Raw genomic sequence first — 19044 nt, forward strand, 5'->3', positions numbered from 1 at the left:
CAGGTAGGAGGCGTGGGCCGTCCTCTGTTAGTCTTTATGTCTACTCTGTGGTTGATATCAAAGGGGGAGCGTTTACGAGAGAGTAAATACAGATACTCCAACCTGTGCAAGTGGGGCATTTTCAGTGTATAATTTATTGTCGAGGCCTGAGCCTCAATTCCTCATTTTCTGAGTTTTTTTTGGTGAGCGTTTAGAGGCCATTATCTCCGATCGTCTTGTGTGCTAGCTGCTAAACACACGATACTTAACGGCGGCGTGGTGTCACTCAACTCGTTTTCTACTCAATTTATTACGTCTGAATTCGCAGGTAATGTGAATTTTACGCATTTCTAATGCGGCCCTGAAACAGAGGTGGGGTTGTTGGCTGACGTGAGAGCAAATTCTGAAGTGACAGCGCTGCGTTTGTACGAAAGAAGACAGGGGGTCAGTGTTCTTCTTCCCTTTGACCCCCCGTCTATAGAAAAACTATTGGTCATTTCGTCCTGCTTATTAGATTATTGGATCATGTCTTACTCCTTCCCTTGCTGCTTATTACAACCTCTGTCTACCGTGTGAGCTCCCTCAGGGCTCTGCTTCGCACTCCTTCCTGCTCGTCAATCAGTCAATTACCGCCGGCCTTCCGGGTCAAGGTTCGAGCGAAAAACACATTCCAGGTCTCCGCAGAGCTTCCCCGTACTGTATGTTCTTCTTTTTCTTTTTCTTTTTGGCGCCTTTCAATTTACAATTCAGGCCAGCTCAGAATGTGGAACGCCAGTGTAAATAAATCATTCAACCTTCCAACCTCGACAGAGGTGAGGGAAAATCCAGTTAAACTATATATTTTTTCCCCTCTTAAAACATAGTGTGGGTGTTGTAGTAACCGTCATAGGAAGGAGGGGAAAAAACACAACACTGTAAGTGGAGGAGGAGGAGGAGGAGGAGGAGGAGGAGGCCCGAGGAGCGAGGACAAAGAGGGGGTGGGGGAGCGAAGGGGGGGAGGCAGAGCGGCTTGCAAGATCAAGGTCGTATCCAGGCTTTAGTATTGGTATTCTCCTCAGTGTTAAAGTGATTCTCCCAGTGAATGGTGTTTTCATTCCACCCCTGAATGAGATTCACAGGAGCACAGGGAGAGAGAGAGAGAGAGGGAGTGATGACAAAGAGAGGAGAGAGAGAATTCCTCACTCCCCCACTTTTTTTTTTTTCTTATCCCTCCCCCTCTCAGACACACAATGGAGGATGAAAATTCAGCGAGGGATAAACAAGTTTTTATCAAAGTGGAACAAATGAAATTGCCTATTTTATTCAATTCCTCATCCCTGAAGCATCTCCTGCCATATCTACCTGGCAACATCTCACAGAGAGGGTGCGAGAGAGAGAGAGGGAGAGCGAGAGGGAGAGCGAGAGCAAGAGCAAGCGAAAGGACTTGCTTTATGCAAATGAAATGCTTTATTCTTGATTAGATTACAGATGCAATAATTGTCCGGGATGATTTATGGGTGTAATTCGTCGCCACAAACTGCAGTGACTAAGGCTCGGGTTGCCATGGTTTGCGCAACGAAGACACTACATCAACACTGTTTAGGGCAATGCCCATAAAACCTCCGCCCCCTCAGTGGGCATTGCTATGAATTGCATTAACAAATTAGCTCGCTGAGGTAATTGTGCTGTCCAGAATCTGCCCAAAGGTTAATAATCACTTAAAGGAATTTCATTTCCTGGAAACGCAGGGCTGTGTCCTGTCGGATCGCTGAGTGTCAGTGGGCGGTGGTCAGGGACGGCAATGAGACAAACAGAAGAGGTTTCAGCCCTCGAGAAGCTGCGTGTGAAATTCATCTCAATAGACTTTACGAAAACAAACTGCTGTCCACAGAACTAGTGGCGTCATGACAGCAAGAGTCGAACGTGATGTGCGTCTCGATCTTCAGCGCCTTCCTGATTGGCCAGCGGCAACTGCAACTGCATCTGCGTAGTCTTGATAATGAATTTGCCGGGTGCTGCCTGATACTAATTAAATTATCGCCTTGGTCTAAATTGCAATTCACAGGGAGGAAAATCATCCCAAAGGCTTTTAGCTCGCTATGCTGGAGGCTAATGAGGATGTGCAGGAGCCGGTTTGTTTTGGGTTAAACGGGTCTAGTGGTTAAAAGATATCGTGTGTCAGCCCTTCACACTGGGTGTCGATCGTAGCCTTGCAGTCGTCATTGGCCACGATGAGCTGGGATGAAGGATGGCTGCCCACCTGTAGGAAACTGCCAAGTGGGGAAATTCACCACTCGCCGAGCTATTGGGCTGCAGGTCCAGGTGGGGACACTCTCTGCAGCGCGCTAATCTCGCCGAGAGCTCTTTGCTAAGACCCTGTCACTGAGAGGGAGAGCGTTAGCGGGAGAGACTCTCCTTGCTCACTGCCTGACATCGATCTATGACGCATATTAGCGCCCTAATCCAATTAATTCCGTTGGCTTGCTACGCGCCCCGCTTGAGTCATCAAAAATGCATGTGCGGCGTATAAATATATCTCTGTCAGATGGCAATGGGCCCTGCAAAAATGCATAATACGCTAATTCAGGTGGGCCTGAATTGTTTGGACTTCTATTTTTCTTTTCTTTTTTTTTGCCCACCTGCATTTTCTGTTTCCCTGACAAAGAGCACGGGGGGGCGGAGCGGGGAAAGTAAATCGGGGAGGCAGACAAAAAAAAAAAAAGCAGATTTGTTTGACAAACGTTTTTCTTCTTCTTCTTCTTTCCTCCCCTTTCCCATCTCCTCCTCTTCTTCCTGCCTCTCCTTGTAAAGGCTGAGGTAAATCCGTAGCAGAGGACCAGCAGCAGCAGCAGCAGCAGCAGCAGCGGCAGCGGCAGCGGCAGCGGCAGCGGCAGCGGCGGCGGCGGCGACAGTGTTGGTGCGACCATGAGGTCAGAGGCCTTGTTACTCTACTTCACGCTACTGCAAATAGCCGGGGCTGGCTTCCCCGAGGACAGCGAGCCCATTAGTATCTCGCACGGCAACTGTAAGTATATCATTATTTTTTTTTCCTTCCCCTTCTCCCTGTTTATTTTTATTTTTTTTTGCTCGTGCGCAGTCCTTCCTCTCATTACAAGTCCGCCCTCGCCCTCCTCAGCGTCCTCCACTAACTAGCGCTCTCGCTTGTCCTCTCCTTTTGCTCCTCCTCAACATCCCTCTCAGCCCTTTGCTTCCTGTGCCCCTCCCCCACTCCCCCGACCCCTCACTCCTCCCTCGCCCTCTGTGCGATTTGAAGGCGTGGGGTGTAATTTGGTGCCCGAGGAAAGGCTTTCTCTACACTCAAAAAAAAAAGCAAGAAAAAAAAAAAAGCATAAGGACTTCAAGCAAGTATTTGAAACTGAGCCCACCCCGACATCAAAGGATAATCCGCTGTTTTTCTGTCGAGGCCCCTAATGCTGTGTGTGATAGTGTAAATGCTATAACGACACGGCCATTGTTTCCTCTTGTTTTTTCGCTCTGTTATTTTTTTTGTGTTTGTCCCTCCGTCCGACTCTCCTTGGGGCTGATGCAGCAGCAGCCGCCAGGCCAGGAGAGGGAAGGCTAGCCAAAGTCACACACACACACACACCTGCCATTGTGCGACACAGCGCTCTTTCATCCAAAGCCTCAAACAATTGGATGGCAACAATGTGAAGCACAGCAAAGCTTGAGGTTGCAGTAAGACCTGAATCAGTGGCAGCGGCAGGTTTGTGGGTCGTACCAAAAAAACAAAAACAAAACCAAAGAGACAAAAACTGAAAACTAAAAATTTTGACTTAACAGAACCCAATTTCCTGTGGTTTTTACAGCACATAAAGATCATTTTCATCTTCCGCATTTGAACATACCGTTCTCATCTTATCTGTAGTGTATGTTTTTCGTCGACTCTTTTTATTTCATGGACATTATGTGTGTGTACGCAAACAAATATGTCATCGACTGTTTCTTTTCCCCTTGTAGGAGAAGGAAACGCTGTCGCCTCTTCTGAAATACTTTGTCTTGTCCTCTATTTTGCAGACACAAAGCAGTATCCTGCGTTTGTGGGCCACAAACCCGGCAGGAACAACACCCAGCGGCACAAACTGGACATCCAGCTCATCATGATCATGAACAGGACTTTATATGTTGCTGCTAGGTGAGTGATTATAGCTATTTGGTTTTGCACCTACACGACAAGGATATAATGGGGGGAAAAGTGTTTTATTGTTTTTTTGCCTAAGGGTGTTGTCGTTGTAGCGGAGGTTTATATAAACAGCGGAAGTGCGGTTCCGCCTGAATTATTCACCCTAGTCATCGCTTGTCATTTTAAAGATTGAGGTTTAAGCAATAACAACCCCCCCCCCACACCCCCGTCTCCTCCACAGTTGCCACCAGCAAAAGACTTGGCATGTGATCCCCTGTTTTTCTCTGGGTAATGGCTGTGAAATCAATGGCAGTCAGGCTATCAGGTTTTTGGACTGACCAAACTGACGACTCTGTGTGATGTGCTTGTTGCCTTGATTTTTATCGAGTTTATCTAGCTTGCCATCGGCTTAAACACATTCCAGTGGTGAATTAACGGGAAGGCAAAAATAAAAGAAAATCTTCAAGTACATGAAGAAAACACAACTGTGTTAAATAAAGCAGCAATGCTAACACAGCCTGCCCTGTCTTTCTGTGTTGGCAGACTATTTGCCCTCTCAGATCGATCTTTGAAACGCTCAACTCTTTTCTCTGTGTCTGTCACCTGCCTTTATTGCTTTCTGTCTCGCGGCCAATGTGTTTTTCACTGCGGCGATCAGAGATAACGCAGCTTGATTTACGCCATATGGCGAGAATCAATGCATTGATTGTTTTTTTTTTCGTCACCGTCGCCTCTGGGCTTTCGTTTTTTCTCATGATTTACTGTTTTAAAAGAAAATGTCAACCCGGTCCGGTTTCAAGAGTGACGTCGGCCGCATTCACTGCAAACTCAGGTGTGGTTCTGCAGCACAGCTCACGTTAAAAAGATGAAAATAAAAAAGACTTGGAAAAAAACCCACCCCAACAAGGGTAAAACAGATCCCTATTCATTTTTTTTTCCCTGTGCCGTGCATGGCTAATTTGGTGGCAGGCCTGATTGGATACTGTTTAAAGTCACAATGGGGGTCTTTCTTTGTTTTCCTCCCAAGCATGTCAAATTAAGTGCCAGGGAGGCGGCTGCTTGGAGTGGCGGAGCCTTTTCACATATCGGGTGGTCATTAGGAGGAGGTGTGTGCTGGAGAGTCGGGAAGGAAACTGGGCTAAAGAGAACGCCTGCGTTTGTGAGCGTGTGTGTGTGTGTGTGTATGTGTGTGTGTGCGTGCGCGTGTGCGTGCGCGTGTGTGTGCATGTGTGTGCTCCCGCTTACACGGGGGACTTTCATTGCGGCTGTCGCCCACCTGCTCCACATGGGGTGGCAGCGGCCGGACGGGTGTGAGCCAAGGAAATGAGACACAGAGTGGTTTATTGGTGGGGTGGGGTGTGTGTATACGCTCGCGTGTGTGGGTGTGTATGAGCAGTTGTTCCGCTGCAGAAAAACGCGATTTCTCGAGCGCGACGCAACGCCACATGTGCGCCAGTGGCTTTAGCCTTTGGTTACGGCCTGTTAATGCGTCTGCATGTGCTGCACCGTCTGCAAGTGGTGCACACCCGCACGCTGGCTTTTTAAAGTGGACTGGAATTCTGACACGCAGCCAAAACTATGTGACCCCTTGAATAGCTGGGATGGCAGCCTCAGATTAGACGGAGGCCCGGATGACCGGGCCGTCTTGATCCCGACACGGAGACGGACGCCGGGAGTCGATCACGTGGCGGCGCAATTGACGGACGGCAGCGGGCGGCGGGGGGGAAAAAAAAAAAAAAAACCCCTGGAGCGGAATATCGACGGAGACGCACGGAAGTTTGAATGACAAACAGTTTAATGTCTCTGTGTCTGGCATCGATGAGTACGCGAGCCAACACACAGCGCTGCAAGCGAAGCCTCGAAAGCAAATCATCATTAAAACAAATAAACACGAGCGAGAAAAAATGCAAAAATAAAAAAAAAAAAAGATTAGAAATTGACGTTTTCACAGAGGTCGTCCGACGACAAGACGGGCGACTTGTTTATTCTGCGGCCAGCGTCACGTCGCTCCGCCATCGTGCCTCCAGATTAGCAAGTCTCAGCTCTTGGTGCGCCGCGGCAGCTCGCAGATGGCCACTGTGAACGCGGTCCAAAGCCCAACACTGTTTCAGGCTGTTTCTTGAATGGCTGCTCAGTGTATTAAATCTCTTTTGGCGTCTGCCTCGGAGCTGGCAAGAAAAGGGTGAGATTTTTTTAGGCTGCGAGATGCGCACAAACATAGCAACTAATGAAACTGTAAACAGACAAAAAGTGGTTTTATCCGTGGAGGCGAGGCGTTGGCAAAAGGGAGGGACCCGGCAACAGATGTGGTTTGGCTTGGTATGGATTGACGATTCAGCCTCGGTGGGGGGGGGGGGTTCTTTGAATGAAATGTATTGATATAATACCATCAAATGGTCTTTCTTTGCCGTCTCTTTTGAGAACCCTAGGGTTGATGTAGACACGACAGGCAGCTGTTGATGGTGTGATACGCCGACCCCCACCCAACAAAAAAACTTTACTGAATGTTAATCTTGATGTCTCATCCAACTTAGAGGATCCATCCATTTATAGCTGTATTATTTAAAAGGAAAATGTGTAAGCATGTAAGATGTCGTAGCAGTAAATGGTAGGGAAGCAAACATTTGGAGACAGTGTTGATCTCCCGTTCTCTGATCAAACTCCAAATTTCTGTTTTCTTTTATTTGTAGCAAATTACAAAAGCCAGAGTAGATCAACAGCAACATGACATAATGTAACAACCGTCTATTTTTAGTGTTGTTTGGAAACATATTTAGATGCATAAAAAAAAGAAAAAAAAAGAACAGACCACATCGTGTGCCAGGTCCATACATGTGTATCAGCTGTGTGTGTGTGTGTGTGTGCGTGTGCGTGTGCTCACGCGCGCGCTTTTATGGCGGCAATCGGCTGCACGTTAACAGGTGGTAAAACAGTCCGTGATGCAAGTCTGAGAGACTGTAATGCGCACGGAAGCCTCCCCGTGCACAGGCTCACGGGGTTTACGTTGCGGCCGCTCTCGGGTGTCCTGGAGTCGCAGTTTAGCAGCAGAGTCACGTCCGGTGAAAGCAATAAAGTGTTGTTGATGCAGTGGGGGAGATGGTCGCAGGAGGAAATCCGTCTCAATGGTCCATAGTTTATGCTCTGGGTACACTGTGTGCAGCGCTCGGAGGAGATCCATCATCGTGCAGTGGGAGATTTATTATCCTGATCCTCTGCCTGCATGTTTATGTATGGCTGCGTGAATGAATTTGGCTGTTGATGTGTGCGTGTGTGTATGTGTGTTTGTGTGCATGGAGCCTCAGCGTGGTGTTTGTGTGTATCTTGGGGGAATGTTTGTGTGTTTGAGCAACTGGCTGAATCAGGACACTTTTTTATCTGGAAGTCATTTTCATTCAGTATGGGTGTGTGTGTGTGTGTGTGTGTGTGTGTGTGTGTGTGTGTGTGTGAGTGCGTGTGTGTGTGTGCGTGCAAAGGGTTCCTCCACTTTAATCAGACTGGCTGCTTCTCTTTGGTAAACCCAACCAGGTATTCATGGTTTCTAGACCATGAAACCAGCAGTTTTTGTTTTCTTGGTGCCTAAACCTTCAGCAGCGTCTGTCTGACCCATATAATAATTTGATTATATGGGAAAACCAAAAGATTACTTTTCCATATGGTTCTGGGCTATCGACAGCGTGCTTTCTGACGGAAAACTCTATAATGATGTGGCTGCTGCTAGGAAGCTCCTCGCTCACTCAGAAATCCTCCAATAGCGGCGAAAGGTTTGAAAAGTAGCTTTTTTTCTCTTCTCCCATTATGTTCTTATGACGCACACTTCTTTGCCTCCAAAACATCGCCGGCTGATTGACTACTTTGAGCTGCGGGTAATTAATGTGATGAATAACAGCGTCGGTGTCTGTCTCTATGACGTGCGGGGATTTTGGACGGATGGTCCGTGCATAATTGTGCATGTGAATATGTTACTGTATGGCCGGCGTAGCTCGTGGTCCCTCCACATGGATGGGCATTGTCGCCATTCCTGGCCCTCGGTTGGCCTTCGCCATGGTAACGTTAACCACACTTTGCTTCATGGGTAGCATGGGAACGAGAGAGAGAATGTTGTGCGTATGCATGTGTGTGTGTGTGTGTGTGTGTGTGTGTGTGTGTGTGTGTGTGTGTGTGTGTGTGTGTGTGTGTGTGTGTGTGTGTGTGTGTGTGTGTGTGGGAGAGAGAGCGAGAGGGAGAGTGAGACAATGTAGGGACACATTCACACACACAGACAACAACAACAACAACAAAAAAAAAAAATCCCGATTACCTTCTCACAGTTGAGTCCTTTGGAACAGTCGCGCTTCTGTGGGTGCTGTTCTTCCCTGTTGGGTCTCTTTGGGTCTCGCAGTAGAGGCCACTGGAGTCCCCATTATTGTAGCTGCACCAAATCCTGTTAAAACCCACTAATGACCGGGATTACACGGTCGCCTCCTCTGCTGCTCCGTGCAGCACCGGCGACATCCAGCCACGTCCACACTCTGGAACAAAGCTTGTGGTGCCAGCCAGCTCATAACCACCTGAATAAAAAATAGTTGGAGCAAGTTTTTATACGCTCTACTTTTTGGGTGGTGACGTCATAGAATTCAGAAGACGCCGCTCCCCTGGTGGAGGCACGGCCAAGAGTGACACCCTGGGGACTCCAATTACTGATGAGAATAGCAGCTTCAGGTTATCATGTCGTTTGTTGGCTTTTGTTTTTCTGAATTTGTTGTGTAGTATTGCTGAAGCAAGTACTCGACACACCTACAAATTAATTATCGGTCAGTAACTAAATTTTGAAGTACATGTCTTTAAGTCTCCTGACCATAAACAATTCATTATCTATTTAGTTGTGCCTTAGAAAAACACATTTGGATATTTTAGCAAATAAAGCATTTTCCTGAATTGCTGTGTCGCCAATGTCTCGATGCACCCACGTGAAAACACCAACAAAAAAAAAAAAGAAGAAAAAAACCATGAAGAAAAAAAGAAATGAAAACACAATGGGAACCTCAACCTTGGAAAAGAACATCGTCCCTCAGCTTGGGGTGAGTGAACTCTGGCTTGTTGCATTTCATGCCACCACATCACTGCCGAGCCTTTCAGTGTCCTCGGCCCCCATTCAGACACTCAACAACTCCCTTCACAGCTCAAAGGTTCCCGCTGCCTCCCCGGGTTCCCCTCCCAGTCCACTTTGTGAAGAGGATTTGAACCAGGGAAAGCCAAAACAATGTACAATGGACCCTCCTCTACCACCCATGATCCGGTTATGAAGAGAAGGGAATATGGGCGAGCGGAGGGAGAGAGGGCGGGAGGTGGACAGGACGTGCAGGCATTTTGTTTGCTGGGGGGGGGGAAGTAAAAAGGGGGCGGTGCATGCTAATCGAGTTTTCTGCAGGAGGCGGGCGAGATGCCTCCACAAAGAGCCCGCAGACGGATCAAGATGGCCGACAGTCACCCCAGAAGAAATGCACCCTTATAATAACGACATTCTTCCGCACAAAGCGCCTTGTGTTCTCGTCGCCACGCATGGCCACATGTCCGAGAGGAGACCCTCTCTATATCGTCCCCCAGCGTCGCTCTCACACTTTCGGCCCCCATCGCTCACTTGCTCTTCTGTGTCGCCTTTCACCATCGAGCCCTTTCTCTTCGCTCTCTGCCGTCGCATTTTTTGTCGGCGCTTCCGCATTTGTCTCAGACGGGGATATTTGAAAACCTGCCACCCTCGCACAGGCATTCTTGTCGCCCACTTTCTGGAAACTGGAAGCGGCGGGTGGGTGATTCACGACGGCGGCCGCTCGGCGACCAGCGGATGTCGAGGTCTTCCTGGAAAAAGTTGACCGCGGTTCAGATGTCGTCCGTGGACACGGGGTACTGTAGAAAATGATGAACTGAAATCAGATTGTCAAAGACATTCCAAGCCTGTATGGTGGTTTACGGTGGAAAGTGAGACACTTGATTGGGCAAGAGAAGGACGTGTTGAAAGTCAGCCTTTAATGGATTGCGATTAACGAAAGGGATTTGAAAACAGGCCCGCACACACAAGACACACTGACTAGAATATTCATGAGCCCGGCAGCATCAGACAGTTTTTGGCTTACTCTATTTTGCCTCTTGCCGCTAACACTTAGCCGTCACCCCTCCTCACCCTTTGCTGGTTCTCATAAAGAATGAAGTGTTTTTTTTGCGTTGGAGCCCTTGAACCAAAAATCTTTGAAGTGCACACTAGAAAACCAAGTGGTCTGAGATATTTTGCTGAATGCCTTCTGAATCTGTGGCTATGACATTAAGAAAATAATGATTAATGCCATTCCAAAAGATGGACACCTTTCCTCAGAAATCCAATCTGATGAAAATCGTTTGATTATGTCTTGATGGCAGCGCTAAAGAGCGGTGAGCCGCCCCAGAGTTCGCTTGCAAACGACTTTCCAGCCGACCAGATCGTGGTTGTCTTGTTTCGACCAATGGTCCGGGACTCTTTTGAAACAAACCCGAATGAACATTTTTAGTCATTAAAGTGCAGCTACACGACCGGTGTTAACGTTGCGTTGAGGTTGTGTTCACACCAGAGCAGCGTGGTCCAGATGAAAATGGATTTGGGTACAGTTTGTGTCAGTATGGTTGGTTTGGGCCAGTGTGAATTTTACCTGCATAGTATAAGTAGAAATCTCCGAGAGTGTCCCAGAGAGAGGGATCCTTCTCACTGGGACGGGTCGATGTTGTGTAAATGTCCTCCACATCACTCTACCCAAACAGCCCGCACAAAGAGAACCACAATGTTTTCAACTGCAGAGTCACCACTGAGTGTGACGTTAACTGAGGAAACAATTACAGGGAGATAACTCCCCTCGCCGCTAATGGCCGCGAGGTCATTAAGTGAACAGGCTGTTATATTGCTTTTACTCACACTGGGCGGCTCGCACGGTTTCACTCACGCTGCTCTCTGGGCACAGGGGAGACGTTATTCAGATTCCTCATCTCGTTCTGCGCGTCATCGTTCTGTGCCCGAGCTGTGGTTTTACCTGATGTGAAAATTTTGGCTTCTGTCTCAACAAGGTCAGGGTTGCAACGGAGCAAACGGAGCAGGCAGAATCATCAGTCACTGCCACTTTCTTTGACCTGGTGCTAGGGAGTCTGATCTATGTTCGGAGGACTAGAACTCAGGTCTCTGCGTTGCTTCAGGCTGCCAGGGCGTGAAACACCTGTTGGTAGCGTAAGAGCGAGAGGGAAAAAAACCCCCAACAAAAACCAACATAATGTAAAGATGAATCTTTGACACTCTCTGTGGGATTGTGTTGCCTCTTCTTGTAACCACCAGCAAGAAAACAGTCTCTGCTGTATTTATTATCATATTATGGTGTGTAATGGTATTCCTATGGAAATATGGTTCCTCGCCCTATCTATATCCAACGTACTCCATTTCAACTTTTTTTTTTTTTTTTTCTATTTCTCTTCCTACTCAACTGACTCTTCGGGAAATCACTCGTGCACCCCACGACTGACTTGACTTGCAGTGTGAGTTCAGGTGCACCGGCGGCGAGGGTGAAAGGGTGCACGTGCGCGTCTCCTCGAGCGCGTCCACCTACACGAGTGTGTTTAGAGAGCTGGTGTTGACACAGACACAGCCGCGCCATTGTCCTCCTCCGTCTGCGATCAGGATGTTTGAGGGACGCCTCATCGCTCGACTCGCTCTAATCTCTGCTGGAAGCAAACACCCCGCGGCTGGACGGCCTCGGCCCCTGAGGACGCCGTAGGCGCGGGGGACAAGAGGGGGATTATAGCTGGAAAGGTTACTTTTTAAAACTGTGGATCGGTTTAATTATAGATTCCTCCTGAGCTGTTTTAAAATTGAAGGGAGTAAAACAACCCGTGGGATTTCACTCAATCCGCCGAGTAATCCTCAGATTAAATAGCTTTTGATTAAGTTTTGTCTTTTAATATAAAGTTTGAGCTCTAATATAAATATATAGTGAGAAGAAGCTAACTTTAGAGGGCCAAGTAGAGTGTTATGGTAGCATAATCCGCGAGGATAATCAGCCTTTATTCTGCTTTTGCAAGTGGCACTGAAATGCTATTTCTTGGATTTTTTTTTTTTAGAAATTAGAAATGGCTGCCGTGCAATTCACAGTTTTGATATGTAACCTGTTGATAATTTAGTTTAGCAGTGGCGGGAAAGCATTAATGGATCGTGCAGCAGAGTTTGCTCTTTTTGGCAACTGCACCAGGTGCTTTGAATTTAAATTTAGGAATGTTTTGTATGTTGTTGCAAAAAAGCAAAATAGCCCACGGTTATGCATGAGGGGATTTTATTGGATCACAATCTAAAAATTGGAGCCTTTAGATGACATTGGTTTGGTTTAACCAGAATCCAAATTAAGCACCAAATCCTGCAGACATGGAGAGGAGGGGGGGGGGGGATCTCGCCACCGGCCTCCTTTAAATTGTGTTCACTCTCACCCAGAAGCAGCGCTGTTTTTTCCATTCCACAGCTCCCCTGGATTAATTATTCAATTTGAACGTTGCGGCTGATATCGTACGGTGGACTGGCTTTTTTTTTGTCCTGGAGGAGATGGCGGCAGCCCCCAGGAAAGCGATATAAGTGAATTCATTTCAAGATGCGCATCCCTCCGAAGACTTTATTAGATTTAGTTAATGAGAGAGCAAGGCAGGCCGGCTGGCTGAGCGCAGGTTGGGGAGCTGGAACCTAATTAAGTCGTGAGTCTGATGATGCCACTGTTATATGCTTTGATTAAAAACACGTTCGGCGGCTAATCCAGCAAATTAAAGCGCTAACATCTCTTGGCTTGGTCACCATTTGCTTGTCTCTGCAAATGGGCTTCATTTCACTTGCTTTTTTTTTTTTCTCCCTCTTTTGCGTCCGCTCTGATAACGCTGACCCTTCACCTTCATCAGCGACCCCCCCAAGCCCCTCCCCCTCCCTGTCTGCACCCTAATTCCCTATGATAAGTGGGTGTGGCCACACGACGGCCCCGTCTGTCTGAGACGTAGGTTAACCCTTGCGGGTTTTATGTCTTCCATATGCCCTGCCGCCTTCTATGTGGCTGGACTGTGTAATACAGGAGCAGACCTGTATGTTTCCAGGCCAGCACACACAAGTCTTCCTGTCTGAGCCGTAATGACTGTTAGTATAGATTTCCTGTGGCTCAAACACTAGGCTTAATTGACCTGAACAGCTCTGAGTGACTTGGCACCTCCCGCCCGCCGCCTCGCCCCCTCACCGCCGTCTCCCCCGCCGCCTCCCTTACCCCACCCTTACCCCTCCCCCCGCCCCCCCAGGACCTCTCTCGCTGTGGGACAAAGAGGCTTTGTCCGCGGGCCTGTGCCACGGCGCTCTAAACCTTTGTGGAGTGTTTCTGTCTGACAGAGCAAATAGCTCTGGCCTCCTTTTGTTTATTGTCATTTTCAGAAGTTTGAACAAAGTTTATACAAAAGCCCCATTTTCAGATGTTGTTTGTAGCCTGCGGGAGGGTGTGTGGGTTGGGGTGCGGGGGGTAAACAGTGGAAGAGAACAGAAGCGGATGCATTGTTTGTTGAATTTTTGACTGTCTGCCGCTGCTGTCTGACCTTTCGTCATCTCCCCTCTTCTCTCTCGTCCTCCACCCCTCCCCCCACCCCCACCCCCACCCCGCCCGCCGTCGCTCTCAGGGATCACATATACACGGTGGACGCCGACACTGCCAACGGTGACGAGATCTTTTTCAGTAAGGTGAGTCAAACGCCTGTCTCCTCGAGGACGCGCTGTCCTCGGCGTGCGGTGACTGACAGCGTAATCCTAATAACCTGCCGTCCCAGTGCCGCCGTGCGTACTTGTGAGTGCACGTGGGTGGATGCGTGTGGGCTGCCGGCGCTCCTGCCCGCCTGCCTGCCTGCCTGCCAGTGCGCTCCAGCCGTGCTCGGCGCTCTGACCCTGTTAAGAAGATTATCCAATCAATCGGCGAGCGAACCGCCTGCGTCATCGCCGCCCATCGGCCGCACGGCTGGAAGGTGTGAGGGGTGCGAGACGGACGCGGAGGAGACAGTGGAAGGAAGAAGATGAGCAGCAGTGGGAGGAAGATTGGGCTTATTTTGAGGTCTTCATAACAATAATAATGATAATAATGATAATAATAATAATAATAATAATGATAATAATAATAATAACAATGATAATAATAAAGGACTCTTTATGATATAACCAAGGTCCAATTTTTAGTGTGTGTGTTTTGGCCATACACATCATGCCAAAGCCCTCAAGGATTTTGTTAATTTCTGCAACAGAAAAAAAGTTCAGTGACAGGCGAGAAATACATAGTGTTGTTTGAGAAACATCGGAAGAGTGACCTTTTAAAATGGTAAATTTACCATTTACCATTTACAGCCCTCCGCTGTAAGCACTCTCCAAATCCACTTGCAACAATCCCTCACCAGCGTCACTCGAGCTTCACCTTATGCATGCAAACAACGTTGGAACAAGGCAGGTTCTGTGTGCGCGCTCAACAACTCGCTGTCCCTCCACCCCATCCACTTCACTGTGAAAGCGGCCGTGAGTGGGCCCTAATGAGAGCGGGCTGCAGATGAAAGGCTGGTGGGAGACGCGTAGATTGATTGATGACCGAGGGTCTTTAATCAGCGGTCAGCCTCCAAACATGTTCTACAACAGCGGCGGGGAGGGGGTTTGCAGGGGTCTGATCCGACCCGGGCCACACAACAGAGTGGCGCGCACGTGTGTGTGGTTGCCTGTGTGTGTGTGTGTAGGACTTGATAACAAGCTTGATCAGAGACGCGACTGTAGACATAAATAAAGACCACTTTCTGTCGTTACACACAAAAATGAACGTTCGTTCGAAGTTAATGACAATCAGCATGTTGACAACATGACCATTCAAACTACTTTATGTCTTTAGCTGTGTTCCGAACTGCACACTTCTTTACCTAAATGCTCAATGCTTTTGAGCGTCAAAGTGTGCCCCCCGCTAAGAAATATGTGAAATAAATGGAGTGCGCTGACTGATCACACAGTCAACATGGTCCAAACATTAAGTGTGGAACAACGGCCAATTCACTCCTCAACAAACGTCATATTGTTGACATGGCATAAGGCGTAATGGTACTAGCGTTCTAGCTAACGGAACAGGAATCTGCAAAATAAGGCTTGACTTTGTGCTGTGCATTTGATTAATGTGCGATGCAATTGGTGGTGTGTTGAGATTGACAGTGGTGAAGGATTCTGAAAGTTGTCGAAGAAGGAGAATGAGTTGTTCAAAAACAAACAAAATGCATTGGTAGTGAACAGTTTGGGACTGCGCTACAGATTGTAAAAGCAGTCCCCTAGTATGCCACTAGGTTTGTAACTTCAGGTTACACATATGGTTACACATATGGCTTTAAAGAAAGCAAACTGGATTGTTTTAACTTAGCACTGACTGATAACTGTGTGTGACAGTTAAATGGGGCTTTAGGTTTTTTCACTTGCAGCTGACTGGCAGGTATTGGCCAGCGCCGACCTACAGGTCAACACAGTGCATGTCTGCGCCTGTGTGTGTTTGTTTGTGTGTGTGTGTGTGCGTGCGTGCATGCGTGGGTGGGTGTGCCAATAAGCCTATCAATCAACTTGAATGAGCTCTTGGCTCTGAGGTTGGATGTGTCCTTGGACGGACTCCCCGCTGATCTGAGGTCAGTGGTGTATTTCCTTCTCGACGGCTGAGAGCTGCATGTTCAAGGAGGTAAACTGATCTCGGATGAGTACTTGGACCAAGGTTCACCTCCGAGCTGGTCCCTCATTAGGGGAATCAATGTCGGAGAGTCTCAGATGATGACTATTGATCGGGCCATTGACTGAGTGTTGAGCTCTGTTCTTTTTTTCCACCCAAATGTTTATTTACCCTCACTCTCTTCTTTTCCTCTGTTTTACCTTCAACTCTCCGCCTGCAGAAAATGACCTGGAAGTCCAGACAGGCCGACGTGGACACCTGCAGAATGAAAGGGAAGCATAAGGTAGTAGAAACTGCTCACTCGGGTCGCCATACACATTCCGACTCTGTGTAGTTGTCACTCTTTCTTCTTCGCCAAACACTTTGAGAAGCACATCATTCAATGTCACGTACTCTGAGAGTCTCTCTTTATCTCTGCTAGTCTCTGTGTCACACGCTTGCATGCACACACACATCAGCAGTCACAGTCTATTGCTGTTCTTACTGCTCTCATTAAATATATAAGGATGTATAGAGGAAATCTCTGCGGATGTTTACATTAAAATGCAGTGTGCTGTGAGAATCCATAAGAGCAGTGGGAAAGAGTCATTATATTATTGTTAAAAGAACGCAGTGATTTTTGTGTTTTTTTAATGTAGCTTTGGAAAATCATTATTCGGTTTCTGGCTTCTTAGTGGAGAATGAGTTTGCTAACAAAGGAAAGAGAACAGGACACAACACACATCTGGTCTTTTCACCATGAAAGTGCCCCTTTCAAAAGATGCACACTCCTTTCTTCTCTCTTCCCTTGCTCTTCTGAAGGACGAGTGTCACAATTTCATCAAGGTGCTGCTGCAACAAAACGACGACACGCTGTTTGTTTGCGGAACAAATGCTTTCAACCCCTCCTGCCGAACCTACAAGGTAGGGGTGCACACGCACACTTTTAAACAGCTCCATTGTCTCACCCTTGGCCTCGCCTTACCTGTGCCGTCTGCGTGAGGTGGTTCCATCGCCTGTTTGTACCTGGCATGAGAGCATAACCCAGTAAAATAATTACTGTAGGATCATCGGAACATCCAAATCTTCCTGGCAAGAAAACACCGCTGTCTGCTGTCTTGAGGCAAAATTGTTGCGAGTTTTTCCGTCCTCTCATGGGCAACACAAAGCATCAAACAGACACAAGCCAGACTGCTGCTTGTCTACGGTGAGACAAGGCTTTGCTCTCGGAATACGGCCAAATGTGGCACAGGCCACCCCAGAATCTGGTTTAGTGATTCGATCCTGATGCATCTCGGGTGCCCTGTCTGATTATTTTGAGATTTGAGATTAGATTACACGACATGCTCTTAAAGGCCAGGTCTGAACAGGAGACTGTTTTTTTCCCCCTTCTTTTTGCTATCTTCTCCGTCTTGTGTCTGTGTTTTCGCCCATTTTTTTTTTTTCCAACATGCAAACATGACCTTGTGTGAGTTCAAGGGGGATTAAGGTGGGTAGCTTGTCAAAGCCCCAGTGATGGACTTTGATCGATGGCTTTCACAACTCAGCGGGGCCTCCCACATGTCTTTATCGCCAGGTGAAGTTTGACACGCTCGGTTTAGAAGCGAAGAAACCTCAATAGCTACCCTCATTTCACGTACACACACACCGAGTGCTGAAATCTGATTCGAACCCGTCCTGTAAACAAGACGCCTCGCCAGCTGTATTCACGCGGGCATGTCTGGGACAGCGTTAGAATTCCTTAACGGAAAGGTGAAACCACCGGTGCGAGGCTGCATTTTCATGACCCTTAAAAACAGGGAGCGTGCTGGCTGACTGGATCTAAAAGAAGGGATCTTGTAACAAAAAATATATATCTATCTGTGTATATATATAGAGACGGAGAGAAAAGAGACAGCAATGTCTGTCTGACATACAGAGAAGCAGATGGACCAGAAAAGAGAGGAAAACCCAACATAAGATATCAAGGCGCACAGGCAGGCAGAAAGGCAAACATTGAAAGAAAAAGAGGAAATCACAGTGACTGTCTTAAACTGCAGCTGAATATTTCCCATTTCCTGTTCCCCCTGTGACAGAAGCCTGATGGTTTATTGATACCTTAGCGTAAAAAGTCAGCAGCTTCCCTATTAAAATGAGTGGATCTTTACTCCTACGTGAGACAATTTAACAAATTTTTGCAAGCAGCAGCAAACAGCAGCAGCAGAACTGGGAGAACGTTGCATCAGAGCAGCAAATAATTGGTCAAACTTTTAGGCTATTTCAATGTCGAAATACGCTCAAAATGTAATTTGTTGTACTTATCCGCAGGGCTTTTTCAAAGACTCGGCAAAAATAACTCATGCTAAGAGGACAAAGAGATGTAGAAATGGCCCAGCGGGGGCTCCTCAGGGGGTCAGTCCTGAAGGACGCTACTGTTTATCTTGTTTGAATGTTATGCAATGGTCACGGCGCACGAAGATGTTGTCCAGGTGGCCCGTGGGGAGGACTCTCCTTCTTTGGTTCACTAGATCTGTTTACCAGACGAGCAAGACGTCTCTGCTCCGTTGCCTTTGCGGTGCAGCATGCTTAGCACACAGAGTGAATGTCTCTCAGTTCACTGACTCGTCCTGCAGGGAAAAGAGGAAAAGAGAGAATTTATGTCTCCACCTTCATTAGGCTCACTTTGCTTTCATGGCTCCGTTGCCTTTGGAAGGTTTGTGTTTTAGCTTTTACCTCTCGGATTGTACTTGTGCTCCAAAGAGAGGTCAGGGGAAGAGTTGTAAAGGGAGAATGTATACTATAAATGTTTTCACATTAAAGGCAGTGAAGAACATATACAGTCCCATTTATTCCAATAATAAAGCTATAGGTTTATGAATATTAATTGAATATAACTAAGTTTGCTTACATCTTTATATCTTTAGTTTTCTATCTGGGAAAACTGCATATTTGACTCTGTTTTCACGCTCAGTTGAAGTAATACTGATGCTCTCTTGGACCTGTCACATGCTTGGATGCGGAGCGAGACGGTCTCAGGCAAAACAGCCACCTGGCGTGGGTTGTTGTGACTAAACTGGGAGCGGTGTCAGTGTTTTTTGCCGTGTCTGACCTCTGGAATTGTTTGTTTTCATTCTCAAAAGTGGGGCAAGCGTTAAGAAGCAACGGATGGACTTTTCTTTACATTTATTTTCCACTGACAGGCAAAACACACATTGTTGGCCGAATGGCACAGGGGCAAAGTGTATTCTGCATAACCTGGTGTCGCTA

General features: G+C 47.5%; 1 protein-coding gene across 6 annotated transcripts in view; it reads left to right on the forward strand.

Moving 5' to 3' along the window:
* Positions 1-19044, forward strand: part of sema6a (sema domain, transmembrane domain (TM), and cytoplasmic domain, (semaphorin) 6A) — a 103860-nt gene that overhangs the window by 41826 nt on the left and 42990 nt on the right. For all 6 annotated transcript variants that reach the window (XM_076019476.1, XM_076019480.1, XM_076019479.1 and 3 more), the window contains 5 exons: positions 2770-2983; positions 3994-4111; positions 13775-13835; positions 16040-16102; positions 16621-16722. In XM_076019476.1, coding sequence (XP_075875591.1) covers positions 2884-2983; positions 3994-4111; positions 13775-13835; positions 16040-16102; positions 16621-16722 — 444 coding nt within the window. In that variant the 5' untranslated portion in view covers positions 2770-2883. The remainder of the gene's footprint in view (positions 1-2769; positions 2984-3993; positions 4112-13774; positions 13836-16039; positions 16103-16620; positions 16723-19044) is intronic.

The sequence above is a fragment of the Nelusetta ayraudi genome, unplaced genomic scaffold (genome assembly GCF_046127955.1).
Source record: "Nelusetta ayraudi isolate G7.1 ecotype Tasmania unplaced genomic scaffold, CSIRO-AGI_Nayr_v1 ptg000010l, whole genome shotgun sequence".
Taxonomy (NCBI): domain Eukaryota; kingdom Metazoa; phylum Chordata; class Actinopteri; order Tetraodontiformes; family Monacanthidae; genus Nelusetta; species Nelusetta ayraudi.